Genomic DNA, 25,355 nt, shown 5'->3' on the forward strand with positions numbered 1-25,355 from the left:
TTGAACAGAACCCAACCTGCAGACCATAGATAATAGACAACATTCGTATAGAAAATACATGGTGCCAACTGCTAAAATAAAAAAACACATGATTTTGACATCTCGAAAATATGTAGGCATGTAGAAAATGGTAAAAAACGTTCATTGAGTCATGCAGGTGTCGATGCAGTGCACTACAACGTGAGGTGACCTCATTGTTCTGGTGATTTCGGCAGATTTTGCTAACTGACACTGTTTTAAGGTTCAAAATGTGCTACGGGATGGGAATCTCGATATCGGTCTGATAACATTTTAAACACCAAGAAAAATGACATTATATACTTTTTTCCTGTAGCGGCAGCTTACTGTGACGTCACGTGATAGTACGCGACATGCACCATAATATATTTCGCGCTTAACTCTAGCCCGAAGTTTAGACATGAATAAATAAGTTTAATATGGCATTTTGGACTCTGTTCTCTTGTGTTGATTTCTAGGCGACATGACTAGTCTTTGCACATCGGTTGTATTTATTGAATGAATATTTGTGTGCAGCAATTCTTGGCCCAGCAGCAGCAACAACAGCAGCAACAGCAGCAGCAGCATCAGCCACCTCCTCTCGTCCGAGCGCAGCCCAACTCCATTCAGTGAGTAAAACGCTGCATTTCTTTTTATCAACTATAATTCTGTTATCTATTAATTGCCCTACATATACAAGCTGTACCCAGAGTCGTTTTATCCAATGGACTTAAGCTCAAATTACAATGGGAGATTCCCACGCAAATTGTCTGCCACTATTATCACCCATCGTGACACTTTGGGTCGTTCCCTGGAGTCGTGGCCGAATTAGAATAATTCCTGTTTTTAGTGCCCAACTTCACTTGTCGATTGTCGACAGTCGGGTCAAAAATTATGAGAACGTATGAATATATTCAAATTAACCTTGAACCTTAACCTTTTACACAGTGTGATACCCTTTATTTTATCGTTGATCATCCATGAATTCATTGCCCTAGTAATTAATATCAAGCTGTTTCCTGTATCTAAAGTTGGGTATTTCCCGGGAAAATCTCAATCTCGAGATTCGGGAATTCCCAAAATGATGAAATTTTGAATTCTCGAGATTCGGGATTTCCAGAAAAGAATTCTCGAGATATCGGGGAATTTAAAAAAAACGTGTAAAAATCCTAAAATCAGTGTAAAAACAAGATGAATTCCAAAAAAAATATGATTTTTTTAGAAAGAAGAAGAAAAGTCTTTTTAGAAGAAAAATAATTCAAAACATTACTTATTAAAATAGCATTTCAAAAAACACAGACTGTCAATCGCTGCATCTGACAATCGCATACGCCTTTGAGACACAAAATTCTCTGAAGTTGCACTCATTTTGAGTCGATGTTGGCTTAATTGTGTTAAATGCGCCGATCAGTCTTTGAACGTTTTGTGTTTTCTGTCCATTTTTTTCATATAGCAAATCGTTTTTTCAATAAATATTTGATAATGAAGAAATCTCGGATCCCGAGAAAAGATTTTCGAGATTCGGGATGGAAAATCTCGAAAACTTCTCTAGAAATTCCGTCGGGAAATTCCCGAAACCCAACTCTACCTGTATCATCTTTTCTGGTGCAGTATTAAATAGCCGACATGGCCAGGCTATTAGCATTGTGAGCAGGTATTTCCGACTAAATCTTTAATACAGTAATTATACCTGGTTTTGTAATGCTGTAATTCACTGCTCTGAAAGGAATAAATAGATGGTGGGTGTTAATATTAAATGCAGTTAGTCGTCTTTTTGGGGTCTACCGTGTATTAGGCGGCCACAGACGGACAGTTTTCGTAAGAGGTTGAACATGCCAGTTAATACGTAATGGCGGATGTACAGTTATCTTTGGTAGATAATCTGCTGCGCCCATAGACGGACACTTTTCGACCTGTCAGATGTGTGCCATGTTCAAACTGCCAGCGACCCCCCACTCCCGTGTTTTTGTAAAACTGTTGGAATTTCAACTAGCCGAAAGTTCTCGAGTGACATTAGATGTTGGTAACGTAAAGTAGAATATACCGCGCGATGCAACTACGGCTGGTGTTGCTTGTTATAAAATACAAATTCATTTATTATTAAAAATATAATAATATTATGTACGCGGAGATCGCAAATATTATATTTTATTTATTTTTACGAGAGTAAAACAAAGTTATAGTTATTTATGTAAACATATTATTTTATACAATATAATATAAATGTTAAAATTTTAGAGAGCATCATAAATATTAAGTTATTGTGAAAATATAGACTAATAACTCAGTACTCAAATTTTATTTATTGTATGTAGTGAATATTACAAATTATTAATTTAAGACGTTCACAACATAAATTAATATACCTAATTGTGAATGACAATGTCGCTAAATGTAAATAAAATTTAAGTATATATTTTATAATCATAGTAATTAATTATTATACTGATGATTGATGTAAATATAATTTTGTGGCATGTTTAAATTTATTGTATATAAAATCAATACCTTTATAAATATTACCGTTTTCTTACTAAATTATTACTGTCCATTAAAGGGAATAATTTATTCAAAAGAAAAGATTATATTTTATATTTACACGAATGTGTATAATATTGTTTCGGTGAATCGATAAAATACACAATCCACTAGCGAAATCATGATTTATTTTACCAACGTCATAGGTGCGTATTTTATGTCAATTTGTTTCTAATAAAAACAATTATAACCATAATAAATTCCAAGTAAAATTATTCGTGCATCAATATCGTTCAAGTATACTCTACCTAAAACTAATTGAAACAATACCCCTGTGTAATATCTCCGCGAACCTAACCTTCATAGTTTTTGACACTTGCTCTGCCACAGACAATAACTGTACGTATATGGGCACGTCTGTTGACAGTTCGACAGATTTAAATGGGGTAGTTAAACTGATCTGTGGTGTGCCCACTAACGTACAGTTATTGAACAGTTATTGTCTGTGCCATGTTCAACCTGTTACGAGAACTGTCCGTCTGTGGCCGCCTATTCTTGAGGAAGGTGAAAGACTTGCTTACGGACGGATTTTGTGTTTAGTGCTCATCAAGCATCAGTGGGAGGAAGCAGATCCAATGCTTCCAGCCGCTCCCAACAGCAGCAGTCGGTGCAGGCAGCGCAGGCACAAGCCGCTACTAACGGCCATCACCAGCAACAACAGGCAGCCGGTGAACCCAAACGACTCACGTGCATCGCGGACGTCGCAACTGCCAGTGCACATATTCCATACAAGGTATGCAGAACCTTACATATTCAGAGAGTTGTTCAAATCATTGCACTCATAAGTTTCATGAATAAATCTTTTACTTACTACTTGTCAGATTTGCAGCCAAGACAAACAGTAAACAGAGAGGGATTAATATTATTGAATCCTGTTAGTCTTGTATTTTTTTATCTTTATATCTCTTGAGTGTGGTGTTATTTTTGACTGCGAAAATCTAAACATTTCATAATATTTTGATGCATTACTAAACGGGACGTTTTCACGCAAAACTTTCACATGAACCTGAAAATTTGTACTTCTTTCAAACAAAAAGTGTTGGCGTGTTTATAGTTTCTCTTGGTTCATAAAATTTTCCATTTCAAGCACTACTTGCACTTCTAAACACTGCTATTTTCAGCCATAAAATATAAAGAGTACTTGAAACAATAAATTGTAGCAGTGAATCAAATTGTCTCGAGTAGTGTAATGAAGAAAAAAATGTTCAAGTGGTTCACTAAATGAGAAAAAACTCAATACCACAGAACTGGGCATGAGTATTATAATAATTAAGATAATTTATGCATTAATGCGGGAACAGGTGCTTGAGTGTTAATATGGATGACAGGCTACAGTAAAACCTCGTTAATAAGAACATGGTTAATTCGAAATTTTCATGAAAAAAAAGTCCCTTGAACATTATTTTCATATAAAACCATACTTTTAATTCGAATTTCGTAATTCGAAATTATTTCAGAGTCCTGGCATATAAAAATATTCAATAAATCGTAATAAAATACTCTACATGAGCCAGTCATTGCACATTGTGACAAACTTTTCTTGAACCATCATAAATTACTTATTTTAAGAAGGTAATAAAAATAATCCTGACATTCATAAGATGTTTATCACACTTGAATGGTCAAAGACATAGCTTATAATAAGTATCTTTAGAATCATCTTCAAATGTGTTAATCTTGCCGATTTTTTGAATAATAAAATGCCTAATTCTTGTCAAATTTGGGATCACAGAGATTATCAATATAATTTTTTATCGTGAATATTTTACTAAAATTATCTCGTCATAAATTATACTAATGGTTTTATAAATGCGTTTAAAAATTAATAAATGTAAAAAATCTTAACACCACTGCACATTCATGTACCGAAATATGACTATATTCTAAAACATTAGAGCGAGAGGTTTAAAAGAATACTATTTTATGTAACAAAAATACTTTATGCAGTCATCAAATGTTTAAAATAAATCAAAATTATATAAATAGATTATCTACAACGTTTAAGGAGTGTCCAGGATCATGGTTTGAAAATACAATAAAAACTCAATTTCAACCTACGACGAGCATGTGGGCCGTTAAGGCCTATGGGTTCATTTGTAAGAATCAAATTTGACATAAGCACCTCAACCGGGAGTAGATACGAAATCAGAGGTTTTAAAAGTGTTGAATTAATAATATTTTTTTTTCTAACATATTTTATAAACATTTTTGTGGTAGGTAGAATAAATTATAATAATAAAAATAGTAGACCTCCAAATAAGAACCTCATATTATTGATATGCTGAATTTGTGAAGTGACACCTTTTCTTGAACCTATCATATTGTAGGTTCAAATTCAGTCCAAATATTTTTCAAAAAAAAATCTAATACTTATGTATGTTTCTGAGGTGTTTCAAATTGGTATATTATTTATATATATCGGTGTGTATGAATACAAAAGTTATTCATTTTTTCATGAGCTAACATTACAAATTATAAGTTTAAAACATTCACAAGATGGCATAAAAGATGTCTGTTATTATTGCGTTTTTATTTAATTATAAAAACATGACTCATAAAAGAAAGCAATTCAATGAATATTTGTCGAGGCACAATTTTTTTTAAATTTAGTACGCAACAATCAAGATTTAAGAAACCATTATTATAATAACGTGTATTTGACGGCAGTACGTTTTGGTTGCCGCGGAGGATTTCGGAACATTAGTGTATATAAAATTAATAATTGGTTCTTTAATTAGTGTACAGGCTTAACGGTATGTAATGTATTAGAATAACTATTATAAATTATTATTTTTAAAATTTTTTTTCTTCTCTATTGATAGCATCTAATATAATTATTATATTGAGGGTTTCTTATATCCATCAACCGTGTTAGTCTAGGATCAACGAGTTCAGGCAATATACAATTCATATACATCTTGTCAGTTGTGATGTAAAGAGTAATATTGTTTTTATTATTCAATGAACTAGGTTCTTACCTCAATATATTTTTTACTTGTGTTAAATAATTACTAATAAATGCCTAAGGTGATTCCATTCAATTCAACTCGGCATTAAATATATTAAATTCTAATGGGCATCGTCAGGCACTATGCGCACTCATCAAATACACACTGACAACGAAAGCAGCTAATTCTCACTTAACAATAAATTAATACAATAAAGTAAGGTAAAAACTTTATCACCTACCTATTAAGTCAAAGATCACTATGAAAAATTTAACAAACAATTAATTATGAATAGTTGAATTGTGGCAGTATGAAAAAAAAGATTTTACCACAAACCATCTGAAAAATACATATATCATAAAACATATACGTGATTTTGTGCCCCAAAAGACTTTTTTTATTATTATTTTAACGATTAATAAAATTGTGACACATGTTTCAGTGGCCATTACGATGACAGCATTCGAAAACGTATTTTACTTTAAATTTTCGGTACTGTTCGGTTAAAGCGGATACAGCGGAAAACGTATTTTGATAATGCCAATAAACATACTCCTGGATACGTACGTCCCTTTGAAAATAACAAAACATGGCCACCCAGGTACATAAAAACTGTATTAAGTACATGCAAAGTTTTTCAAATCGCTTAAAGCCTAACCAAGTAGGTACATATTTATCAAAACAATTAAAGTCCACCTATATTTTATCTAAACTGCTCAAGACCAAAATATTTTTTTTTTATAAATGGGTCACCGAACGAATACCTTCAGTACTTCCTTGTAGCCATCGTGGTTATTAGATTCAATTATCTTACAATATCTCACATGCTGCAACCATTTCAATTACAAGATAATAAATAATATAATAAATATAAAAAAACTACATTTTTTTCAGTTTGACATTCAGTGGTACTATATGATGTTTGATATTTTAGTCAACACAAATTATAGCACCTGGCATGAGTCCTGTGTTAGGAATAGAACGATACAAAATAATTGCGACTTGCCAATTTGATTGTTACTGCAAAGAGAGTAGAGGTCATTTTTCCATGAGTCAAATAATATTGCTTCGGACTAAATTTTGGGAAAAAAAAAGACGTCCTTACCCGTTGAAATTCCAGATCGTACTAACGTTAGAAATAAGAAATTAGAAAAACTGTATGGATTAATCGATCAAATGGTCTCTTTTTGTTAATTTTGAAAAATAATTATATTTCTAAATTGTCTGAAAACAGGATAAATACATGAAAATGTACGACGTGTTTTGGTAATATAGCATCACTAATTGTACCGAATTTATGGGGTTTTATTTATTTTTTTATTATAAATTATTATTTATAGTATTACGGAAATGTTATATTATAATAAAAAAATATTTTTATTGTGCAGTATATATTATTTTGTGAGAAAAAATCATTCAAAATTGGCTGATGTATACTCAAACTAAAATGGCTTTAAAATCTTTATTTTTCTGAAATTAAAAAAAGTACGTGGGTTAATCAATGAAATGTATTGTTTTACCCATTTCTCTCATACAATATATACCTGCAAAACTATTATTAAGTTCAACATTCATTGTGGCGTGACAGTCGTTTTGACCAATTTCGAAAACAGGACTTACTATTTGTCATTTAATTTAAAAAGTAAAGCGATTCGAAAAATTTTAATGACACAGAACGTTTTAGTTGAATACTATTTATTAGATTTTAAATAAATAAAGAGTTTATTGTGTATCAATTCGTTTTAAATATGCTTATCATTTCCGCGATTCCGAGAAGACAGGAAAAAACGGGTCCAATGGCCTTAAGTATAGAACATAAAAGATCTGAAAACCATGGTAAAAATCCCCGAAATAAGCATGGCATTCATAAATTACAAAATAAGTTGTTTCTTGTAATGAGCCGCCGGCGCTGGTAGGTACCTACTGATTTCACTGTTTGGATTTTTTACATACAATTTCAACCATACGCCTGGATACTTTTTGAATGTTGTCGGCAAAAACACCAATTAGGTACTTAGACACTTAACTAGTGTCGTCATGGGCCCCACAAGGGGGGGGCTAACAGGGCTCTAGCCTGGGGGCCCGGGCTCCGAAGGGACCGGCGAGCCCAGTCGGCCAAATAAGTGAGATAAACACACAGCACAAATTTGCTTTAATAGTAAAAAAAAGTCGCCTACGGAGCTATTTTCCTTCAATAATATTATTACTTAAAATTTTATGGTTGTACGATAACATATTTAATTGTGTATCGACACTCGACAACTCCTTAATTCAAATGGTTGTATTAAAATATACAACAAAAAACACTAAATATACACATTAATTTTACCACATGCGTACACCATTTGGTAAACGCTACTGTAGAGCATCTCACTGCCTTTATCCTTAGAGATAGGTACGGGGTCCGCCAAAGATCCTAGCATGGGGGCCCGGTTCAGGATGTGGGGGCCATGAGTGTCATAAACGTAATCCGATCCCGGCGGCATCGGTCTACGGTCGGATTTTATTGCTTAGGGTCGAACATGTTTTTAAAAGATCGACACATTAACAGTTTTGCTAAGTATATATACCCAAGAAGTGGCTCATTATAATAACGAATAAATGTATCGAGAAAATCATAAACTAAAATGTCAACGAATGTTTCCTCATTACATCCGAGATCTCGCTATTTCCGTGATCGTAATAACCGAGTTCGCCTGTATTTTTGTGCAACTTGTCAGTACACTACCTATCTATCTATTCTACTATACCTATCACTGACTGATGATGTTTACTGATGTTGTTTTGTGCATGCAGGTGCAAAAGGCGCTGGTTGAGAATATGATGGTGCCCTGCATCAACATGAAGCCGTACGTGTACACGGAGCTGTTGATGACCCTTCCTGACCTGGTCAACCACTTTTTCCCCGGAGTGTCGCTTGCCACCTGCCGCCAGTTCTTGGACGTGCTCGGCTTGGAACTCTTTAAAGGCAACAGGTGATTGATTCTTTCTCTTTGTACCGACTATAGTGAGAATCTCCATCGTCTTCTTCTGGTATTCTTCATAATCAAGCTTATTCAAGAGGTAATGCATTTATCACAGCAGCTGAACTGGGTAATGCGTCTTTGAGACGCATTCCCATTCCAGTATCTTTATGTTTAATGTCATGTTGTGAACTTATAATGTGTAATATTCAGAGGGTTGAAGTGGACCCTTTTTTGAGTTGCTCCGCTCCAGGGTCTGCTCCGCTCCGGGTAAAAAGGTTGAATAGGTATTGTATATGTACAAATGTTTAAAAATTAAAAAAATTAGTACCTAGTTTTCAAACAAGGTTTATTATTCGTCCTGTTCATTAAAAATTCTATTAAAACAAAATTCCGACAGCAAATCATCTTTCATTATCTGCCTCTTCTGTCAAAAAGTGAGGTTATTTATCACTCGGCAGTGTAGCCGTATTTCAAATTCCAGTGTTGCTAAGTGTCAAATATAATATTTTTATTGGATTTTAGGATGAAAATTTAATAATAAAAAAAAATCCAGAGCAGTGGAGCACTACAAATTTTCAGTGCTCCGGATAAAACCCCATTGCTCCACTGCTCCAAGCTCCGCTCCAACGCTCTGGTAATATTCACTCATATAAATAAATAAATGTATGAATGATTACTTTGTGGCTGTTTTCTTTAGGCGATAACAGAATTTAAATTCTTTATCACTTAGATATGACTTCCAAATGGCTAATCATTAATCGACATTTTGACAAAAGCACACATAAAAAAGTTCCACTTCCTGCCTGCAGGCGATTCGTACTATAATTTATGCAGAAATACTGTTTTGAGTTCCGTAATAAAATTACACACATAGGGTGCCGTGAAACGAAAAAGTTTGAAAACAACTGCATGGCATTGAAATGAGCTACTCTATAATGGTATCTGTTTTTGTTCCCAGATCTCAAATGCAGACTCTCCGGCAGGCGGGAAAATGCAAAAACACCACAGCAGACAACGGGCTAGCTCTGGTGCAGATCCGAGACGTGATGACATTCATGCCGCAGCTCAAGTACATGCTGACACGGGTAGGCGCGGCGGGGGGAAATTCCGCCCACTCGGACGACGGCCCCCAGTCAAAGCGGCCCCGTGCCAGCTAGCCCGGGACCCACTCCTGGCCCTATCAGCCTTACCCGTAACGCTACACACCTCGCCCATGCACTACTCTCACCTGTACATAGACTATGCTACGCTTATCTGCTGTCACTTTGTCACATTTTATGATTCGAAAGTGAAAATCGCCACTGGGATCAAAACATGCCACTTGGGAAGAATCAGAATGAGTCTCTAGCTTTTCAAAATCTCCCTAAATTAGAAAAACCTTGCACAATCATATTTATGTGCTGTGATTATGATATAACATTTATTATAATCTGACTTGGAAAATCTTCATCTTCATTTTTGACGACATGACACTTCTTTTGCTCGCATAGCTTTATTTTATGTTCAATACTTCCTGTGATTCAATTATTTCTGGATATAAGTATATAAAAAAAAACGTTGTGTGTACTTATGTACGCGCGTTGGAAGTTATACTTCTTTGGCGTAACAAAACAAAAACAAAACTTGTGATAAACTAGATTCCTCGACTAGCTCTTAATTTTCTTGTTAAATTACACACTCAAGAAAAAAGACCGTTTATTGGAACGCCGTTGGTTTATTTCTATACACTTTAACTTATATTACTAAATTATATAATTATTTATCGTTGTTTTTATTTTTAAAGTAACAACTGCCACTATGACGTTTAATAGTTTGTTTACGTAAGGAAATGCAAATGGCCGACAATAATAAATTCGCTGCCTAGCAACGGAACAATTCAAAACTATAATATTAAACTGTATAATCATCACGATTGCAGTATGATTCTGTGGCGTAATGATTGTGCGTTCGGCTAATAACCGAACAATTGTTGGTTCGAATCCAATCAAGTGTGTTTTTTTGTGTGAAAAAATAAATTATGTGTTACATGTCACACGCCAAAAATACACTCTGATCTGATTTTCCAAATACGCCTAAAGAAATATAACTTCAAAAATACAATTCATCCTAATTTCAATAGTAGACTGACTTATTTTAAAGAATTGTGAAACCTTGTTTTATTTTGAAATCCATCGAATATACGATTCTTAACCTTAAATGTTTAAAACCTAAATGTATTTATATTATCAACTGATAAATTGTTTCATTGTTGGGAAGAATATTTTATCTCTTATTTTAATTTTAGAAATCCAAGTGCACAAAGCATGTAAGTTGTTCCGTTAAGGCATAGCTTAGAATTTGTAACCTGACCCAAATTGATTATAAATATCAGACTATAGACAAATGTGTAAAAGATATTTTATTGTGTCAAGTCGACATTTGATCTGATTCTTCTCAGTTGTAAATTCACAATACCTTTTAATTAATTCCTGTACATTGTATAAGGTAGATTTATTTTAAATCGATCAAAGTTGATTAATCAACGGCAGCTTTTGTTTTTAATTCTGTTTTCGTAAAGATATCGGCCTAGTGGAGTCTATTATTAACTATCCAAAACGCCGATTGTTCTGATGTTCGATCTGTCATTTGTAACACTTCGACAACGCATTGTATAAATATTAATTTAATGAAAAAAAATGTTTTTGCAATTAGATTTTATTAGCTCCCCTTAGACGGTCATCAGTTTTGCACAAATTATCAATATGCAATAAATATGTAACTCTAAAATTGTCCAATAATCTAGTGACAATATCATGCTTTTTATCTTAATAATGTATACAAATTGACCAATGTTTTGTGAACTGTGCAATAATTTAACGTATCTCTCATATGACTTAATTGCACAATACTTCAAATTTAACTTACAATCAATTAATATTGTGCAAAAATATGAAAAAAACTACACAAGTCAATTTTTGTGGAAAATTAGCTTTAAAAACCGTTTGGCATTTTTTTGCTCTATTTTTGGATAAAAGTTTGTTCCATCAATAAATTTTAAACTGTTAAAAATCAAAAAAAGTTTGGATTTGACTCTTCTACAAGCATACAATTTGTATTTCGATTCATTTGGCATATTTAACCCATATTGCCATTTTCAGACTTAATCTTCAGCCCTTTACTTTCACTCAAAACTGATTTAGGGTTGTTTTACTCTTTCCAAATTACTAAATCGGGAATAACCTTTTATATTGGTATGGATGTATTTAATTCTGTATTTATGTACAATTGCATCCAACTAGGATATTGAAAAGTTGCGTTATGAAATGTTCGAATGAGTAATTAATGTTATTTACATGTATTTTTACCCGAAGAACACTGAAATATTGACCATCTAGGGGTAGTTTTAGTGATAATATATCTCCAGTGAAGTTCCGTTTGATAATAAAAATGTGATCTGTGAATTAACAAAACCGGTGCTTTAATTGTCTTTTTGAATTGCAAGATATTAAAAAAAAAAACTATAGTGTATTTGCAATGTAGAAAATTTTTAATATTACGCGGGTAACGGACACTAAATGTGGATTCGAACAGGTTTCCGCGGCCAGTGAGTTGAAAACAAAACGGACTGATGAAATAAATTAATAAGTGAAATTAAATAATTTATAATATTATCCAAAATCACCATATACTCGCTATTATAAATGTCGGTATGTATCGTAACGACGGAAGGAAGTTTTTACATTTAAGTTTATTACGATGGTGTTGTCCTCGTCATATTTATTGTCTTACGAAAACAACTATTTATTTAACATTGTCAAAAATATAAACTAGGTAAACGAATCTTAACTTTTAATGTAAGTCTATGTCAGTTTGTCCTATTTTTCTTGTTTTATAAATCCAAAGAGTTCATTTCTCATCGTTTCGACATTTTATTTTTATTACGGAGTAGCGAAGCGGTCTCGCATCGAATGAATGTGCACGTAAATTACCTATGGATGACTTTTTTTATTAGAATTTTGAACAAAAATCTGTAAATCGTATTAAAAAATACTTTGAAGCGATCTCAGAAGTTTCAATGGTTTGTGTATGTATATTAATTACTATTATGTTGTATGAAACTGCCAAATCAAATAGGTCGATAGATAGATTAGTACTGGAAATTTGAAATACTTCTTTTTCACCATCGCCTTTGCTACTTCTTTTTCACCATCGCTTTTGCTACTTCTTCAAAGGTTTGCGATTATGTTGGCTGTATCCAAGGTCTTTTTGCATTACAGATTTATCTCTAGTAAATACCGTATTCATACTGTTCAGTTTATTCACTAAGTTCTGACATGCGCCTCACTTATTGAGCATTATTATTTAAATGAGTCCGCCATTTTGCGTTTATTTACAAAGAGTTGGCAACATCGCACCCCCAGAAGTACACTGTAGTATGTCAAAATCAGCCATTTTCCAGGAGAGCCGAAACAAACTTTTTGAACCATGTTTGTGGTACTTGATGGCTTTACAATGTTCATTTTTTTGTCGAATTGGAAAAAAAATATCTTTCTATTGGCATTAATTTAAAGATTAAATACAGTATACAAAAAAATTTTTTTTGAGTTACTTCCTTGTTCTTCTAGGAAATTAAAATAAACTCTGGGCTCAACTGTCAAAATCAGTATTGTAACTCGGTGCTGCCACTTACTGAAAAATGAATTCCCAGAAGGACACTGGAGCAACTCAGTTACCTCAGTGTTCGGCTAGGGACTTGTATTTTTGCTATTAAGATATTGTATGAAGGACAATGGTGTATCAGAGTTACTGGAATGTTCTTCTCGATGTTTGACTCAATTTATTTAAAAGATGACTGAAGTTAGGCGGATATCTTGTTAAATAATAATTTTAGAGATACGCTAGTGTTCTCCTGAGATAGGGAAATGAAAATATAATTGAACTGCATTCATAACTCAAAACAGCCAAATTCAGACTTACGCCAGTGTACTTCAGGGGGTGCGATGTATGCGAATTTAACCATACTAAAATTGTTTTGAGATCGGTGTCAAATGTTGTAATAGAAACAGTTCATACAAATCCCTTTATAGTTCAAACTCTGCTTTTCCAAATATAAACACTATAAGACGTTTTGAGAAAATTACTTTTAATTAATTTGAATTGAAATTTAACCTTCTATGTTCTTTAATATAAACCCAGTTTAGTAGGTGGCCAAACACTTGTGTATCTCATAGTTAGACAACATACATTTCGCAATCAGTTTTTCGCATTTCCTGAACATTTTACTTGTTGGCATACTTTGTGTGATATGGTTACAAGTGCGTTAAAAGATGGCCATGTAAAGACAGATAGTCGTGATTGATAAATTGAGAGTAATAACCTGACTGCTGAAAATAAATAATTATTTGCCTATTGTGTTAAAATTTCCAGTGTCTATCAAAAAGATAATATTACTAAAAACAATAAAAATCTTGTACCATAACCATTCCAATGTTCATTGACAAATTTATTAGTTTTTTGTCTTCTTCAATTACGAATTACTTGGCAATATTCAAGAGAATACACAATGCATAATTATTTTGTCAGACTTATTAACAAAATGAAAAAAGAATGATATATTACAATTATATCTTGCATGGATTTACTGCTGACAGAACGTATTATCGCGGCCATAACAAAAAAAAGCATGTGTGCAAATTGCATGCATGAATTAAAAAATTTCAGAAGCTTCTGAATTTTCACGCGATAATTGAACTGTGTGATATCTGCGCCCGCGCAGTAGAACGATAGTGGCGAATCTGCTGGTAAAGAAAACGAACTACACCGCGCAGACTCATTTTGGGATTAACTGATTTTCACGACCTGTCAAATAGTACCGTAAAATGACAACATCTCGATTACTCTTGAAGAATGAGATTTGCGAGACAGTCAGCAATTTCACGTGTAAAGTTATTATCGCGATGGTTTAAAATTCACACTATTGGTGCAAGTAAATCCATGCATGTGTACAGGCGTTATTATGTTATATTTTCCAGGTATGTATGAGAAAAGAAAATGAGTTTCCGAATCAATTCAGAAAGGTTGTCTTTGAAATTAGATAGTTCTGGATTATCATATTCCTAGAGCCATTGCGAGTTTCATTATGTCATTACATTCATTCGTTAAATTAATTGTGCTGACAAGCAGTAATTTTATTCATCAGTCTCCACTTGGAGCATATGGACATGTGGTGCCTCCAAAAATCCTTGTCGTTTGCCAGTATTTTTGCATTTTGCTAGGTCATGCTAGAATCCAGTATGCACCCTGCGGATGGTATTTAGTGGCCTTTCATAGTTTGGAGACAAACCTCGATGAAGAAAAACAACAAGGGAGCAACCGTGTCCGACAACAGTCATGTCTCCAAGCCATTATGTGACTAATTCCGATATACCATATATTATTCTCATGTGGTGATTTAATTATGATGACGATTTTGGGAGTATTTCCGTAAATTCCCAGTATCTCAGTATTTATTTGTGTAAAACATGCAGTGTTGCCATCTTTTTGTCACCGAATTATAGTATGCCTTGTCAATGGCTTAAAACATATAAGATTTCTGTTTTTCACCAAAAAATAATGGAGAATTTGAGAAATTCTGAGGTCTTTTTTATTTAGGTACATCTGACCAAAAATGCTTGCCGGCGAATTCAATAAATTTCATATTTAAACCACTTAAACTTTTTTTTTTCTTGGTTCGCCAAATTTTCTTCTATTGCAAAATTATAGTACTTTGCACCAATTTTATAGTACGGAAATATCAAAATTTTAGTACTTTGGGCGTAAGTACTATATCTTTTTAATATCGTACATCATGGGTGGCCAACCTTTTCAGCAGTCAGGCCAGATTCTAAAAATGAGATTTCCTACCGGGCCGCACAACCAATTTTTTTTATTATACAAAACAAAAAAAGAAATATATATTAAATCTATATATTAATAAAATAAAACAGAAATGAGAATCAAACATGTTAATTAGATTGAACTTTTTTTAAATAATAAAAAATAAACAAAATAGTATAAAAATAATAAATTTTAGTGAGAAGTTTGATTTTGTGTGGCAGAACTTACTAAGTGTATCAATATCGAGTGAGGTTGTTCCTACACGCAAACAGTTCTCCAAATGCACATCAGTGATTCGTGTTCTCACTCGGGATTTGATATGCTTCATCCGACTAAAAAGCTGTTCACACGTTTAAGTGTTTCCAAATAGCGAAATCATTATTAGAGCATGTTTGTAAAATGCAGGATATTTCTCCTTGTCCAAATATGTTTTGTAAAACTCTTCCAAACCAACCTGATGTAATTTCTCTTTTAACTGTTTATCGCAACATAATTCACAATGTTCCATTTTGTAAATTTCCCGGTAATAAATTCACGTCTACGGAGAATGGCGTTGCAAACGCAGCAAAAAGCACACGGTGCTTTTTAAAATCTTGAAACCGGTTTTCGAATTCAAGGTTCAAGTCGGATATCAACGAAGCGTATTTATCTGCCGCCCCCTGTGTCACTTCTGGTTGCAATAACAATGTAGGAAAGTGAGTGAAGATTTTTGTCCTTATTAACTGTTGTTCCCAAAGCCTAAGTTTTGTTGTTCCAAGCGTTGGAGAATTGAAAAACTCTGTAAAGTCCATAAGTATCTGATTCTGGCTGATTTATTAGTAAAATTAAAATAATGTTTGTAAATAAAGTAAAATACTAAAAAAGGCCTTGTATTTTTTGTACAAAAAAAAGATATCTACAAAATTAAAGCCAAACATAGAATAATTATTAAAAAATTAATAGCTGGCTTTGCTTACCTTCACTGCACTTAAAAAAGTAGTAAAGATTCAGTATAGTAGACAAAATACTAGGTTATGGCAGCTTGTATTCTTATTAATATGTATTTTTAAAGTCGATCTGAAAATCTCACGAGGCATGTGGCGATAACGCACACAGCAACCACACCTCCAACAGCGTTGCAAACTCGCCGCAGAATAGCTGATGCTCAGTGACACGGCGAGGGGAGAGGCGGGTGGTGGGAGTACGTGCGTGTTTGCGTGTGAATTCAAATTCAAGTCGATATATTCAATATCGAATCTCAATTTGCGAAATTAGCACATCTAGCAACAGCATTTGATATTATTTTTAGTTTCTCACTTCTCCGCGGGCCACAAGTTGTGACACCCAGCGGGCCGCACCCGGCCCGTGGGTTGATGGCCACCCATGTCTTACACAGTACGTGGACCAAAATTACAGTACGGTTGGCAACACTGCATGACAACTGTATTACAAAAATATCAGACTGTGAAATATTATAGATTTGACTGTTTATAAAATTATTAAGCAATAATTGACAGTTTTGCCTGTCAAGTCTTGTGTGGGTATATTTCAAATTTAAATTTTGTCATTGGAAACTTTTATTCATTTTTATACTTTAACGTGTAAAATATGCATGAAATCTTTTCCATAATAAAATTATATTAATAAAAGAAAATATACCAACAGATTTTTTCAAGGAGATTTTCAATTAATTATTGTGTAATGAAAAGAAATAAACTTTATAGCTGTTAAGAATAGAAAAAGTAAAAATGCAACGCTTGTTATTCTTTATTCAAATTTCAAGAATGATTCAGACTAGAAATTTTCATGAATTATTAAACAATTATTTTCAATAAAAAAATCAAATATTTCAATATATTTTCATTATTATGATAAAGTTGTAGTCCTAACATGAATGGATACTGAGAATGTTTATAATCTCTATTTATCATTTTAAAAACAATATGTAGTAAGAAGGGTTGTCTTGTTTGCGAATATTTGTAAATACACACTTCCCTACACTTATAAATCTTAACAAAACTCATTCATTGCATATAGAGGCAATATATTTTTATGTATTCTGTTAATAATTTAAAATCTGAAGACGCTTTTAATATTCGTTTGTGAATCAAATTAAATTACTGAGTATTGTAATTAGTAGATTAACTACATATTTATTGTATCTATGTTCAGATAGATTAATTAGCCAAGTATTATAAAATTTCCTACTTATTATGTTTAAGGATAGCTTTAAAATAGTTATCTTTTCAATGACAGAGTTTGTATCGAAGACGAGCGAATTGGAATGTCATTTTTTTTTTCACACGTCGATATAATAAAAATAAATTAATTGTAAATACATACGTAGCGTGTTAACTGCAGTTTCTAACATTTTGTATGGTATTAGATTATGTGAGTTGTGGCTTAGGTAAAAATAGGAGATAATTTTTGTATATATTATACTATCCGCGGAATATCATACATAATAGTTTTATTTGTTTTTCGACAAATTGTCCTTAATTTTAAATCCTGCATATCCATTATTGCAACACGGTGAAGTTTGTAAGGCTTCCGGTTTTGACGACAACGGCGTAATTACACGCCACCGATTATAATGCTGGAAACATACGGTTTGTTTAACTTAAAAGTATTGTCACAAGAAATCTCACGTAAACTAATGTGTAAATATCAATGATTCTCAGCGATCAACGGAAAGTGGATTTTTATATTTGGCAGAGGTTTCTCGTCAATGTCAAAAGGCAGTATATAACCTATTCATGTTACAGAATAAAGCAGTATATAAAAACAATGTTATTTATAAACAAATCTTTCATTTTTATACCTGAATCATTCCTCTTATTCCCAGACAAAAGATACTTCCTATAATATACTCCATTATGATGATTTTCATATGAAACAAAATATAGTTCGAGGGGCGCCAAGCGAGAGGGAGCTGTGCAATATGCTTGATGCTAATATAGTGGACATTATCGTAACTATTGAAGTTGATCCCTCCAAACCAAAACCTGCCCGCACCATACTCGATCTTAATCGAGCGTATCATGGGACCCTACAGTGCTGATGTGAAGCATCTATTTCAATTTTGCCTGGGAATGCCCTGAGAGAAAATACCCAAGACAGGTTTTACTGTAATGCAAGGCCAGGGAGAGGAAAGCACATGGAAATTAAAATAAAATGAAATGAATTTAAGGTATATATAGCAAAGAAAACAAAACTAATCATACGGACAGCAAAAATTTATGTGAAGAGATCTTGACGCCCGCAGTAAGATGCCGCAACATAATTGGCCTTAGTAGCAACCAAGTCGGACCGCCCGATGGGCCCAACAGCTAGTAGGACCGACCTGAGCATCTCCCGTTCGGAGCACATACTCGGACATTCCCAGAGGATGTGGTTCATCATCATCATCAGGGGCACGACAACCTGATGTGGGTCTTGGCCTCCTCCAACAGCTCCCCCCACCTGTCCCTATCCAGTGTGGCCGCTTTCCAATTCGGTACCCTTAGAACACGGCAGTCACTAGCAGCTCCATCCAACCAGCGTATCCTTGGCCTGCCTCTTCTTCTACACTGGATTGCCGGACATCACTCTCTTTGCCGGTTCATTGTCATTCATACGGTGCACATGACCTAGCCATCGCAGACTCCCAATCTTAATTGATTGAACTGCGCTGCAATCCTCGTATAGCCTATAGAGCTCATCATTATATCTCTCCTCCAATTGGTGCCGTCCCTGATCGGTCCATATATACGGTGGAGAATTTTTCTTTCAAAAATATTCAGGGCTCGTTCATTTCGCAGAGTTAATGTCCAGGTTTCCAATGCGTAGGTGAGCACTGGCTTTACAAGTGTCTTGTAAAGAGTGCTTTTAGTTCGGCGAGATAGTATGTGGGACTTAGAATGTCTTAACAGGCCAAAGTAGCATTTATTCGCAGACATGATTCTCTTGTTGGTTTATTTCTTCTGTAATATCATTATGTCGAGTTACAAGAGAACCAAGGTATATAAAACTGTCGACCGTATCAAACTTGTATGCACCGATATCTAGCTTTGGTGCGCCTTCTCGTAGTGTGACATAGACAGGCATGTATTTAGTTTTTGCCTCGTTTATTTGTAAGTCCATTCTTTTGGTAGAGGCTTCTAGTGCTGTGTAGGCTTCGTAAATATCGTGCCGCTGCCACGGGCATGAATCTTTGGATACCCAAACCACCTAACCACATAAACCACCCAACAAATCTTTAGTATGAAGATATGAAAATACTGCACTGGGGTAGGTAAGTACAAATTGCATTATCGTGAATCCAAATTTTGAATGATGACAAAATAATTGAGCAAATATCTGCCTCAAAGGAACAAGATTAAGAAGACAAAGAGGCGATTTCCGAGGGGGGAACTATTGGTCCTACACATTCTGAAGCTTTTCAATGGTTAGGTTAGATGTCACCATGAAATGTTTTAAGAGCCTAGGCCCTAGAAGAATGTATCTCAAGACAACTTTACTTATATGTCTTAAAAGTATTCGTGATTGGGCAGCTACCTTTAAGCAAAAATCAATAGTTAATTGAATTTCCTACTAAAAAAATATGTTAAAATTGAAGCTATAAATGTATGTCGGTAGGTACCTATAATAATATATCAATAAGAAATGTTCATACAAAATCTACTTTTACTTCCCTTATAATTATGTTTTTTTCGATTATCCGGATTTCACACTATCTGGACTATAAGTACCTTCATCCCCAATTAGTCCAGATAATCGAGGTTCTTCTGTGAATTGTTTCAGACTTTCAAATAGTTGGTTGGGCTGTTACCATGTATTCTTCCTCATTTACTCAACGTTACAGGAGGCGACTTAAGAGTTAATAACATTATTATAATGAGTGTAATTGTAATGAATTATAATAAAACAATACAAATGAATTTATATTTATAATTCACTTACCAATATTATTTTTTCAAACTAAATTCTTTTGCCATATTAGTCTGACTTCCACTTTCGCGCGCCGAATAGAAATTTTAATTTAGCTGACACAGAGCATAGACAATTATGTAAGCATGTTTGCATGTAAGTGGAAAACCATTGAATGAATCTTGAATTTTATTAGATTAATAATTAAAATTAATAAAATTATTATTAAAGCAAATATAAATATACAATGATTCTCTAAAAAAAATCTGAATTTACTAGTATTATAGGTACATAGCTACCTAATGTACGTGGGTAACCACAAAATAAAAATCGCTTATTTTATGTTATATAAACGTATATATAAAAAATAAGCAATACTTAACCTATTAATTATTTAAAAAATGTATTAATTTTTCCCGAAATAAAATTAATATCTTTGCAAATTGTGCATGGACTTAAATTTTCGTTGAGAGTTCCCAATCTATCGTGTTTATAATCTATGCCTGTCACCGTCCATCCATACGATTGTGCATCTGTAGTAAATCTTCGATCTTGATAATAGAAATTCTTCGATTTTTACAGCACCAAGGTATTATTGATCGCAATTTTTATTAATATCCAACACCCATTAAAAAATCTGTCAAAAATGGCCCCAGTCACCGCTGAGCGGCCCGTAGAAATAAGCTGTCGTGACTAATAAGTACTTTGACAATGAACACTTTCGAGGTTTTAAAAGAATGTCCCATTTCGATCGGAAAATTGAAAATACTAATTGAAATGTTTATTTATTTTTATTCATAATAATGCCATGTATGTGGAATACATTATTAAAGATGCCGGCTTTGTCACATTGCCGATTTTCCTTACGATATCTTATCTTTTTATCGTTCTTTAAAATACCTATCTGTTATACATAATGAAGCACACCTACCTAATTGAATTTCAATACACGTAATGTGTCATTTTTTAAGTTTGATTAAAACGAACTCACATTCGTATGAATCACTAAACCAAAACCATGCAGTCATATAAAATTGAATTCCAAATTATAAGGTTGTGGTAAGCAAAAGTATCACTACATTTATATTAAAAGTTTTGTTAATAAAAAAAAAGGAATCTGTGTTATTCAAATAAAGAAAAACGTTTGGAAATGGAACATTTCCAAATCTGGAATTAGATAGGTGTGTAATGTACGCTCACAAAAAATGATACTTTTTATTTAGACTGACTTTCACATCGGTAACAGAAGCTTTGGATTTAAATAGGTAGGTACCTAATAACATTACTTATTCCAAACATAAATTAATAAAATTTCTGGGTTCCTGAATGTTATGTGAATATTTTGATGTCTACCTTGTTTTATAATACCTATTCGTTCATGATAAATGTTAGGTTAGGTTTAATACAAGAGTGATGTTATTGATTTCTTTGACATCTTATTTGAGGATCTATCGGTGTCAGTGAACAGATACAATGTCTCCGTATTTTGTCAAAAACGCCTCCTGAAATTCATGTCATTATTTTACCTATGTCAGACCAATTTATGCAATGTTTTTTATTAAATAAAAGTTATTATACAGAGAATGCCTGTCCACATAATACATTTTGGGTATAAACATATTATAGATAACCTGTCAAATTATTAACCTCAAAATTGTGTATTTATCAATTGATATATTAATATAAATGATATAAATAACTATATATATTTTGGCGAACAACGGACAAACGGAATGTTAAACAAAAATACTTTCTGCTTCATATCCATAATATGCTTTATTTGAAACAAACATCATTTTGGTCATCAAACAGGCATTTAAAAATTCCAGGAAGAGAAAAAGTACCATATGACCGGATATTGAAAATAAAGTACTGTCCGACAAGAAGATCTAGGCGATAACCGGAAGTCGCTGGAGTCAAAGTGCGATTAACTAAATAGGAGGGGCTTGTTAGTTCACAGTTTTAACACGTGGACAACTCGTCGATAACCGGATGTTGTTGCAGTGGAAGTGCGGTTAAAAACAAGAGGGGCAGTTTTAACACGTTTGACAAGAAGACCTTGTTCGACAGTATCAATGCCATAGTAGAGGAGTATCGGTCAAAAAGTATTGATAATTTTTTGACATTCAAACAAATAGTATTGATGCAACGTTGTCCGTTTGAAAAGACATCTGTTGGCGAATGCAACATATTTGGTAGTGCTCGGCATGTATGTCACTGAAGTATCTACTTTAAAAAGTTGCTACCACGATGCACATAATCCATACTATTCATAGCACTTGGGTTACTTTTCAAACCAATTCATGCGTCGTCCGCACCGCATTGCCGATCACGCAGAGAGCAACAATGACACGTAATGATACGACATTTTAGGTCAAGAAATATCCTTCTAACAATTGTAACGTTGCGCATTGGTATATTTGTAATAATTAATAAATGCAATATTTCCATCTATTTCTTATTTTTTCAAAATCACTACAATTAAAGTTTTCAACGTTTCGACTATGGATTTAGTTGCATCTGTGGTGTGTACGTTGTTCTTATTTCTGAGTTGGGATTATGTTGGTGTCGAGTCTAACGTCAGTTTGCATTGCGGCTTAAACATTGTATTTGAGGAAATGTCATGACAAAAATTGTCTGGTCTGGCGGATAACACAATTATCATAACCTATGATGTCATTTCATATCCATATTAGGTGACTGTCACGATGATTCATGGCATGATAGTTAAAACTAGCGAGTATTCAGCGAATACATTTTCTGATAGATTGTGATGATTGCTGAAAATATCCCATTTAACAAACTTGACAATTGGGGTTAAAGACAATGCTGTCAGTTTGACATTTACGTTTATAATAAAAGTCTCCGAACTTTATCCATTATTTTAACGGACAGAATACGAATCAAAGTATTATAAAGGTAGTAAACACAATCAGGAACTTTTTACTTGCCCTAATGCATGTAAAATACTTTTAAGTAACAAAGTATTATTAGGGAACACTGTTCAGTGTGGCCATCAAGCTGACTGATAGATATTTCTTTCCTTATGATTTTTCCCATTAGTAACATGACGCGTATTGTGATCCGAACAAAACAAGCGTCGAAATCATTGAATTGGCATACGAATCGCTGAATTTAATTGCTGTTTAAGGTTGTCGATTGCTTACGTTAATCGGTGTGAGTTTTCGAGTCTGCTCGTATGAATTACAGTATCTGCTATGCTTTATTGTATATATTAATTAATTGAATAAATGTAATGTTTTTTCAGATTCTGCATACATTCCATGTTGAACATCGCATCCATATTGTAATGCTGTGAATACATGGAAATCATGTAACAGACGTATGAGGTTGGTATCTTGCGAAAATATAATTATTATTTATTTGTTAACATAGAATAACAGTGTGTTGGATGCTTAGAAACTCGATTATCTGGATTAATAAACCTAAAGCACACACTGGAAAATATGGCTGACTGTATGCTTAGAGTTCACTGACATGCTTCAGATAATCTGCCTGTATACCAATGCGATCGACCTCCAGGTTGAGCATACTATGGTCAAAAACTGTGTGTTAGTGAGCACACCACGAATCACTTCAAACTTCCCCATTAAAGACAGGCTCTATGAGCATGGTCTTGTTACCCGTTCAACATGTCTATGTGGCGGAGTAATACAGGATGCAAACCACATCCTCTGGGAATGTCCTAAAATGTGTACGGAAAGGGAAGAGCTGTTCAAGTCAGTTCAACCAGCTGTTGGGCCCATCGGATCGTCCGATTTGGTCGCCACAAAGGCCAATTTTGTTGCATTTAGAAAATTTGCGGCGTCACATTGCCAATGTGAAGATCTCTTCACTTACGTTGTTCGGCAGTTTTGTATTAGCTTTTGTTACTTATTACAATTTTTAATTTTGCCTCTACGTGCTCCGTCTCCCATGGGGTACTCCTAATTTAAAGTCATGTAAATTTAGTCGAAAGCACATTTGTGTGCATGGTGACCTCAGTCTTGGGTAACTGCTCCTGAGATATTCCCAGTCATAAAAAAATGATGCTTCACATCCAAACGTAAACGTCCTGTGATATGCCTGATTAAGACCGGGTGTGGTTTGATGGGGCCATTAACTTCAATGTCCCATCACAGAGGTAGCATTTCAATTGGTTTTAAGTAGGTTATACTTGAACAATCTTAATACATGAATAATTTTCCTTTGTTAATTATTATGACATAATAGTTGTTTTTATTAGAAAAAAAATTATATAAAAGACACACCAATGACTTTGGTAAAATAAACCATGGTTTCTTCTAGGTAGGTACGTTAATGTTGTGTATTTTATTGATTCACCGAAACGTGTAAATATAATCATTTTAAATAAATATTCCTTTTATGAAATAAATACTATTTATCTGTATCGATATTAATTTGAGTCAGTATTTACCTATTGGTCATATTTTTACAAAATCGTAATATTTATATTAATTTTAACTACATTTTTATTTCTATGAATTCTAAACAGTTTATTTTAAAACCTACTTTATCAAGTAAACGTTGAGTCTCTTGTAAAGATCGATAATAATATTAAATTTCAGAAATTCAGTATTACCTATTTAGTTGATAGCTGTTTCAATTGTCACCACGGTGTCCTAATCTTCCGTTTCTGGATATTTCTCTTATTGCGGGTCTATGATTCACATGGATATGATTATGTAATATCATCATTTTGACTTTTGCAATTTTATTGTTTTAGCATTATAAGTTAAAATGGGGTTTATTCCAGGTATTTCTATTACTGGCATACAGTTTACATTGTTATAAATGAATGAGGGCACTGATGGGCAATGAATACCAGTGCCACACATTCACTGATATTTTCTTATATAAAATTGTAAGGCGTGCAATGTATTTATATATTGTTAGAGCAGCCGCCACTGCTGAGCAATTGCTAACTGAGCAAAATCAGATGTTTTTCATCAGTCTATATGCAGATTTATTTTGAATTATCCTTCTCTACCAGCCTTGATTAATCCAGATAATCCAGTTACCATTTTAATGCCTTAATAATATAATTGGACGAGCTTATGCAAGAAGGAAACAACTAAAAATGAATGAATATCTTTTTATAGTAAGTTCAATTAGTCAATTCCTTACACTCCACGCTGTGTTT

The 25,355-nt window shown here is 33.5% G+C and overlaps 2 protein-coding genes across 3 annotated transcripts in view; both read left to right on the forward strand.

Moving 5' to 3' along the window:
- LOC147072983 (uncharacterized) overlaps positions 1 to 11,492 on the forward strand; it is a 38,050-nt gene extending 26,558 nt beyond the window's left edge. Inside the window, exons 5-8 of the mRNA XM_085946002.1 lie at positions 535 to 626; positions 3,076 to 3,268; positions 8,280 to 8,458; positions 9,408 to 11,492. Of these exons, the coding sequence (XP_085802128.1) occupies positions 535 to 626; positions 3,076 to 3,268; positions 8,280 to 8,458; positions 9,408 to 9,606 (663 nt within the window). The 3' untranslated portion in view covers positions 9,607 to 11,492. The remainder of the gene's footprint in view (positions 1 to 534; positions 627 to 3,075; positions 3,269 to 8,279; positions 8,459 to 9,407) is intronic.
- Positions 11,493 to 20,690: 9,198 nt separating this feature from the next.
- The window catches only part of csw (protein tyrosine phosphatase non-receptor type corkscrew), a 34,757-nt gene continuing 30,092 nt past the window's right edge, over positions 20,691 to 25,355 (forward strand). For both annotated transcript variants that reach the window (XM_085946003.1, XM_085946004.1), the window contains exons 1-2: positions 20,691 to 20,780; positions 23,460 to 23,541. The gene's annotated coding sequence lies outside the window, so the exon portion shown is untranslated. The remainder of the gene's footprint in view (positions 20,781 to 23,459; positions 23,542 to 25,355) is intronic.

The sequence above is a fragment of the Rhyacophila brunnea genome, unplaced genomic scaffold, assembly GCF_057557595.1.
Source record: "Rhyacophila brunnea isolate RB1 unplaced genomic scaffold, BYU_Rbru_1.0 scaffold_19, whole genome shotgun sequence".
Classification (NCBI taxonomy): domain Eukaryota; kingdom Metazoa; phylum Arthropoda; class Insecta; order Trichoptera; family Rhyacophilidae; genus Rhyacophila; species Rhyacophila brunnea.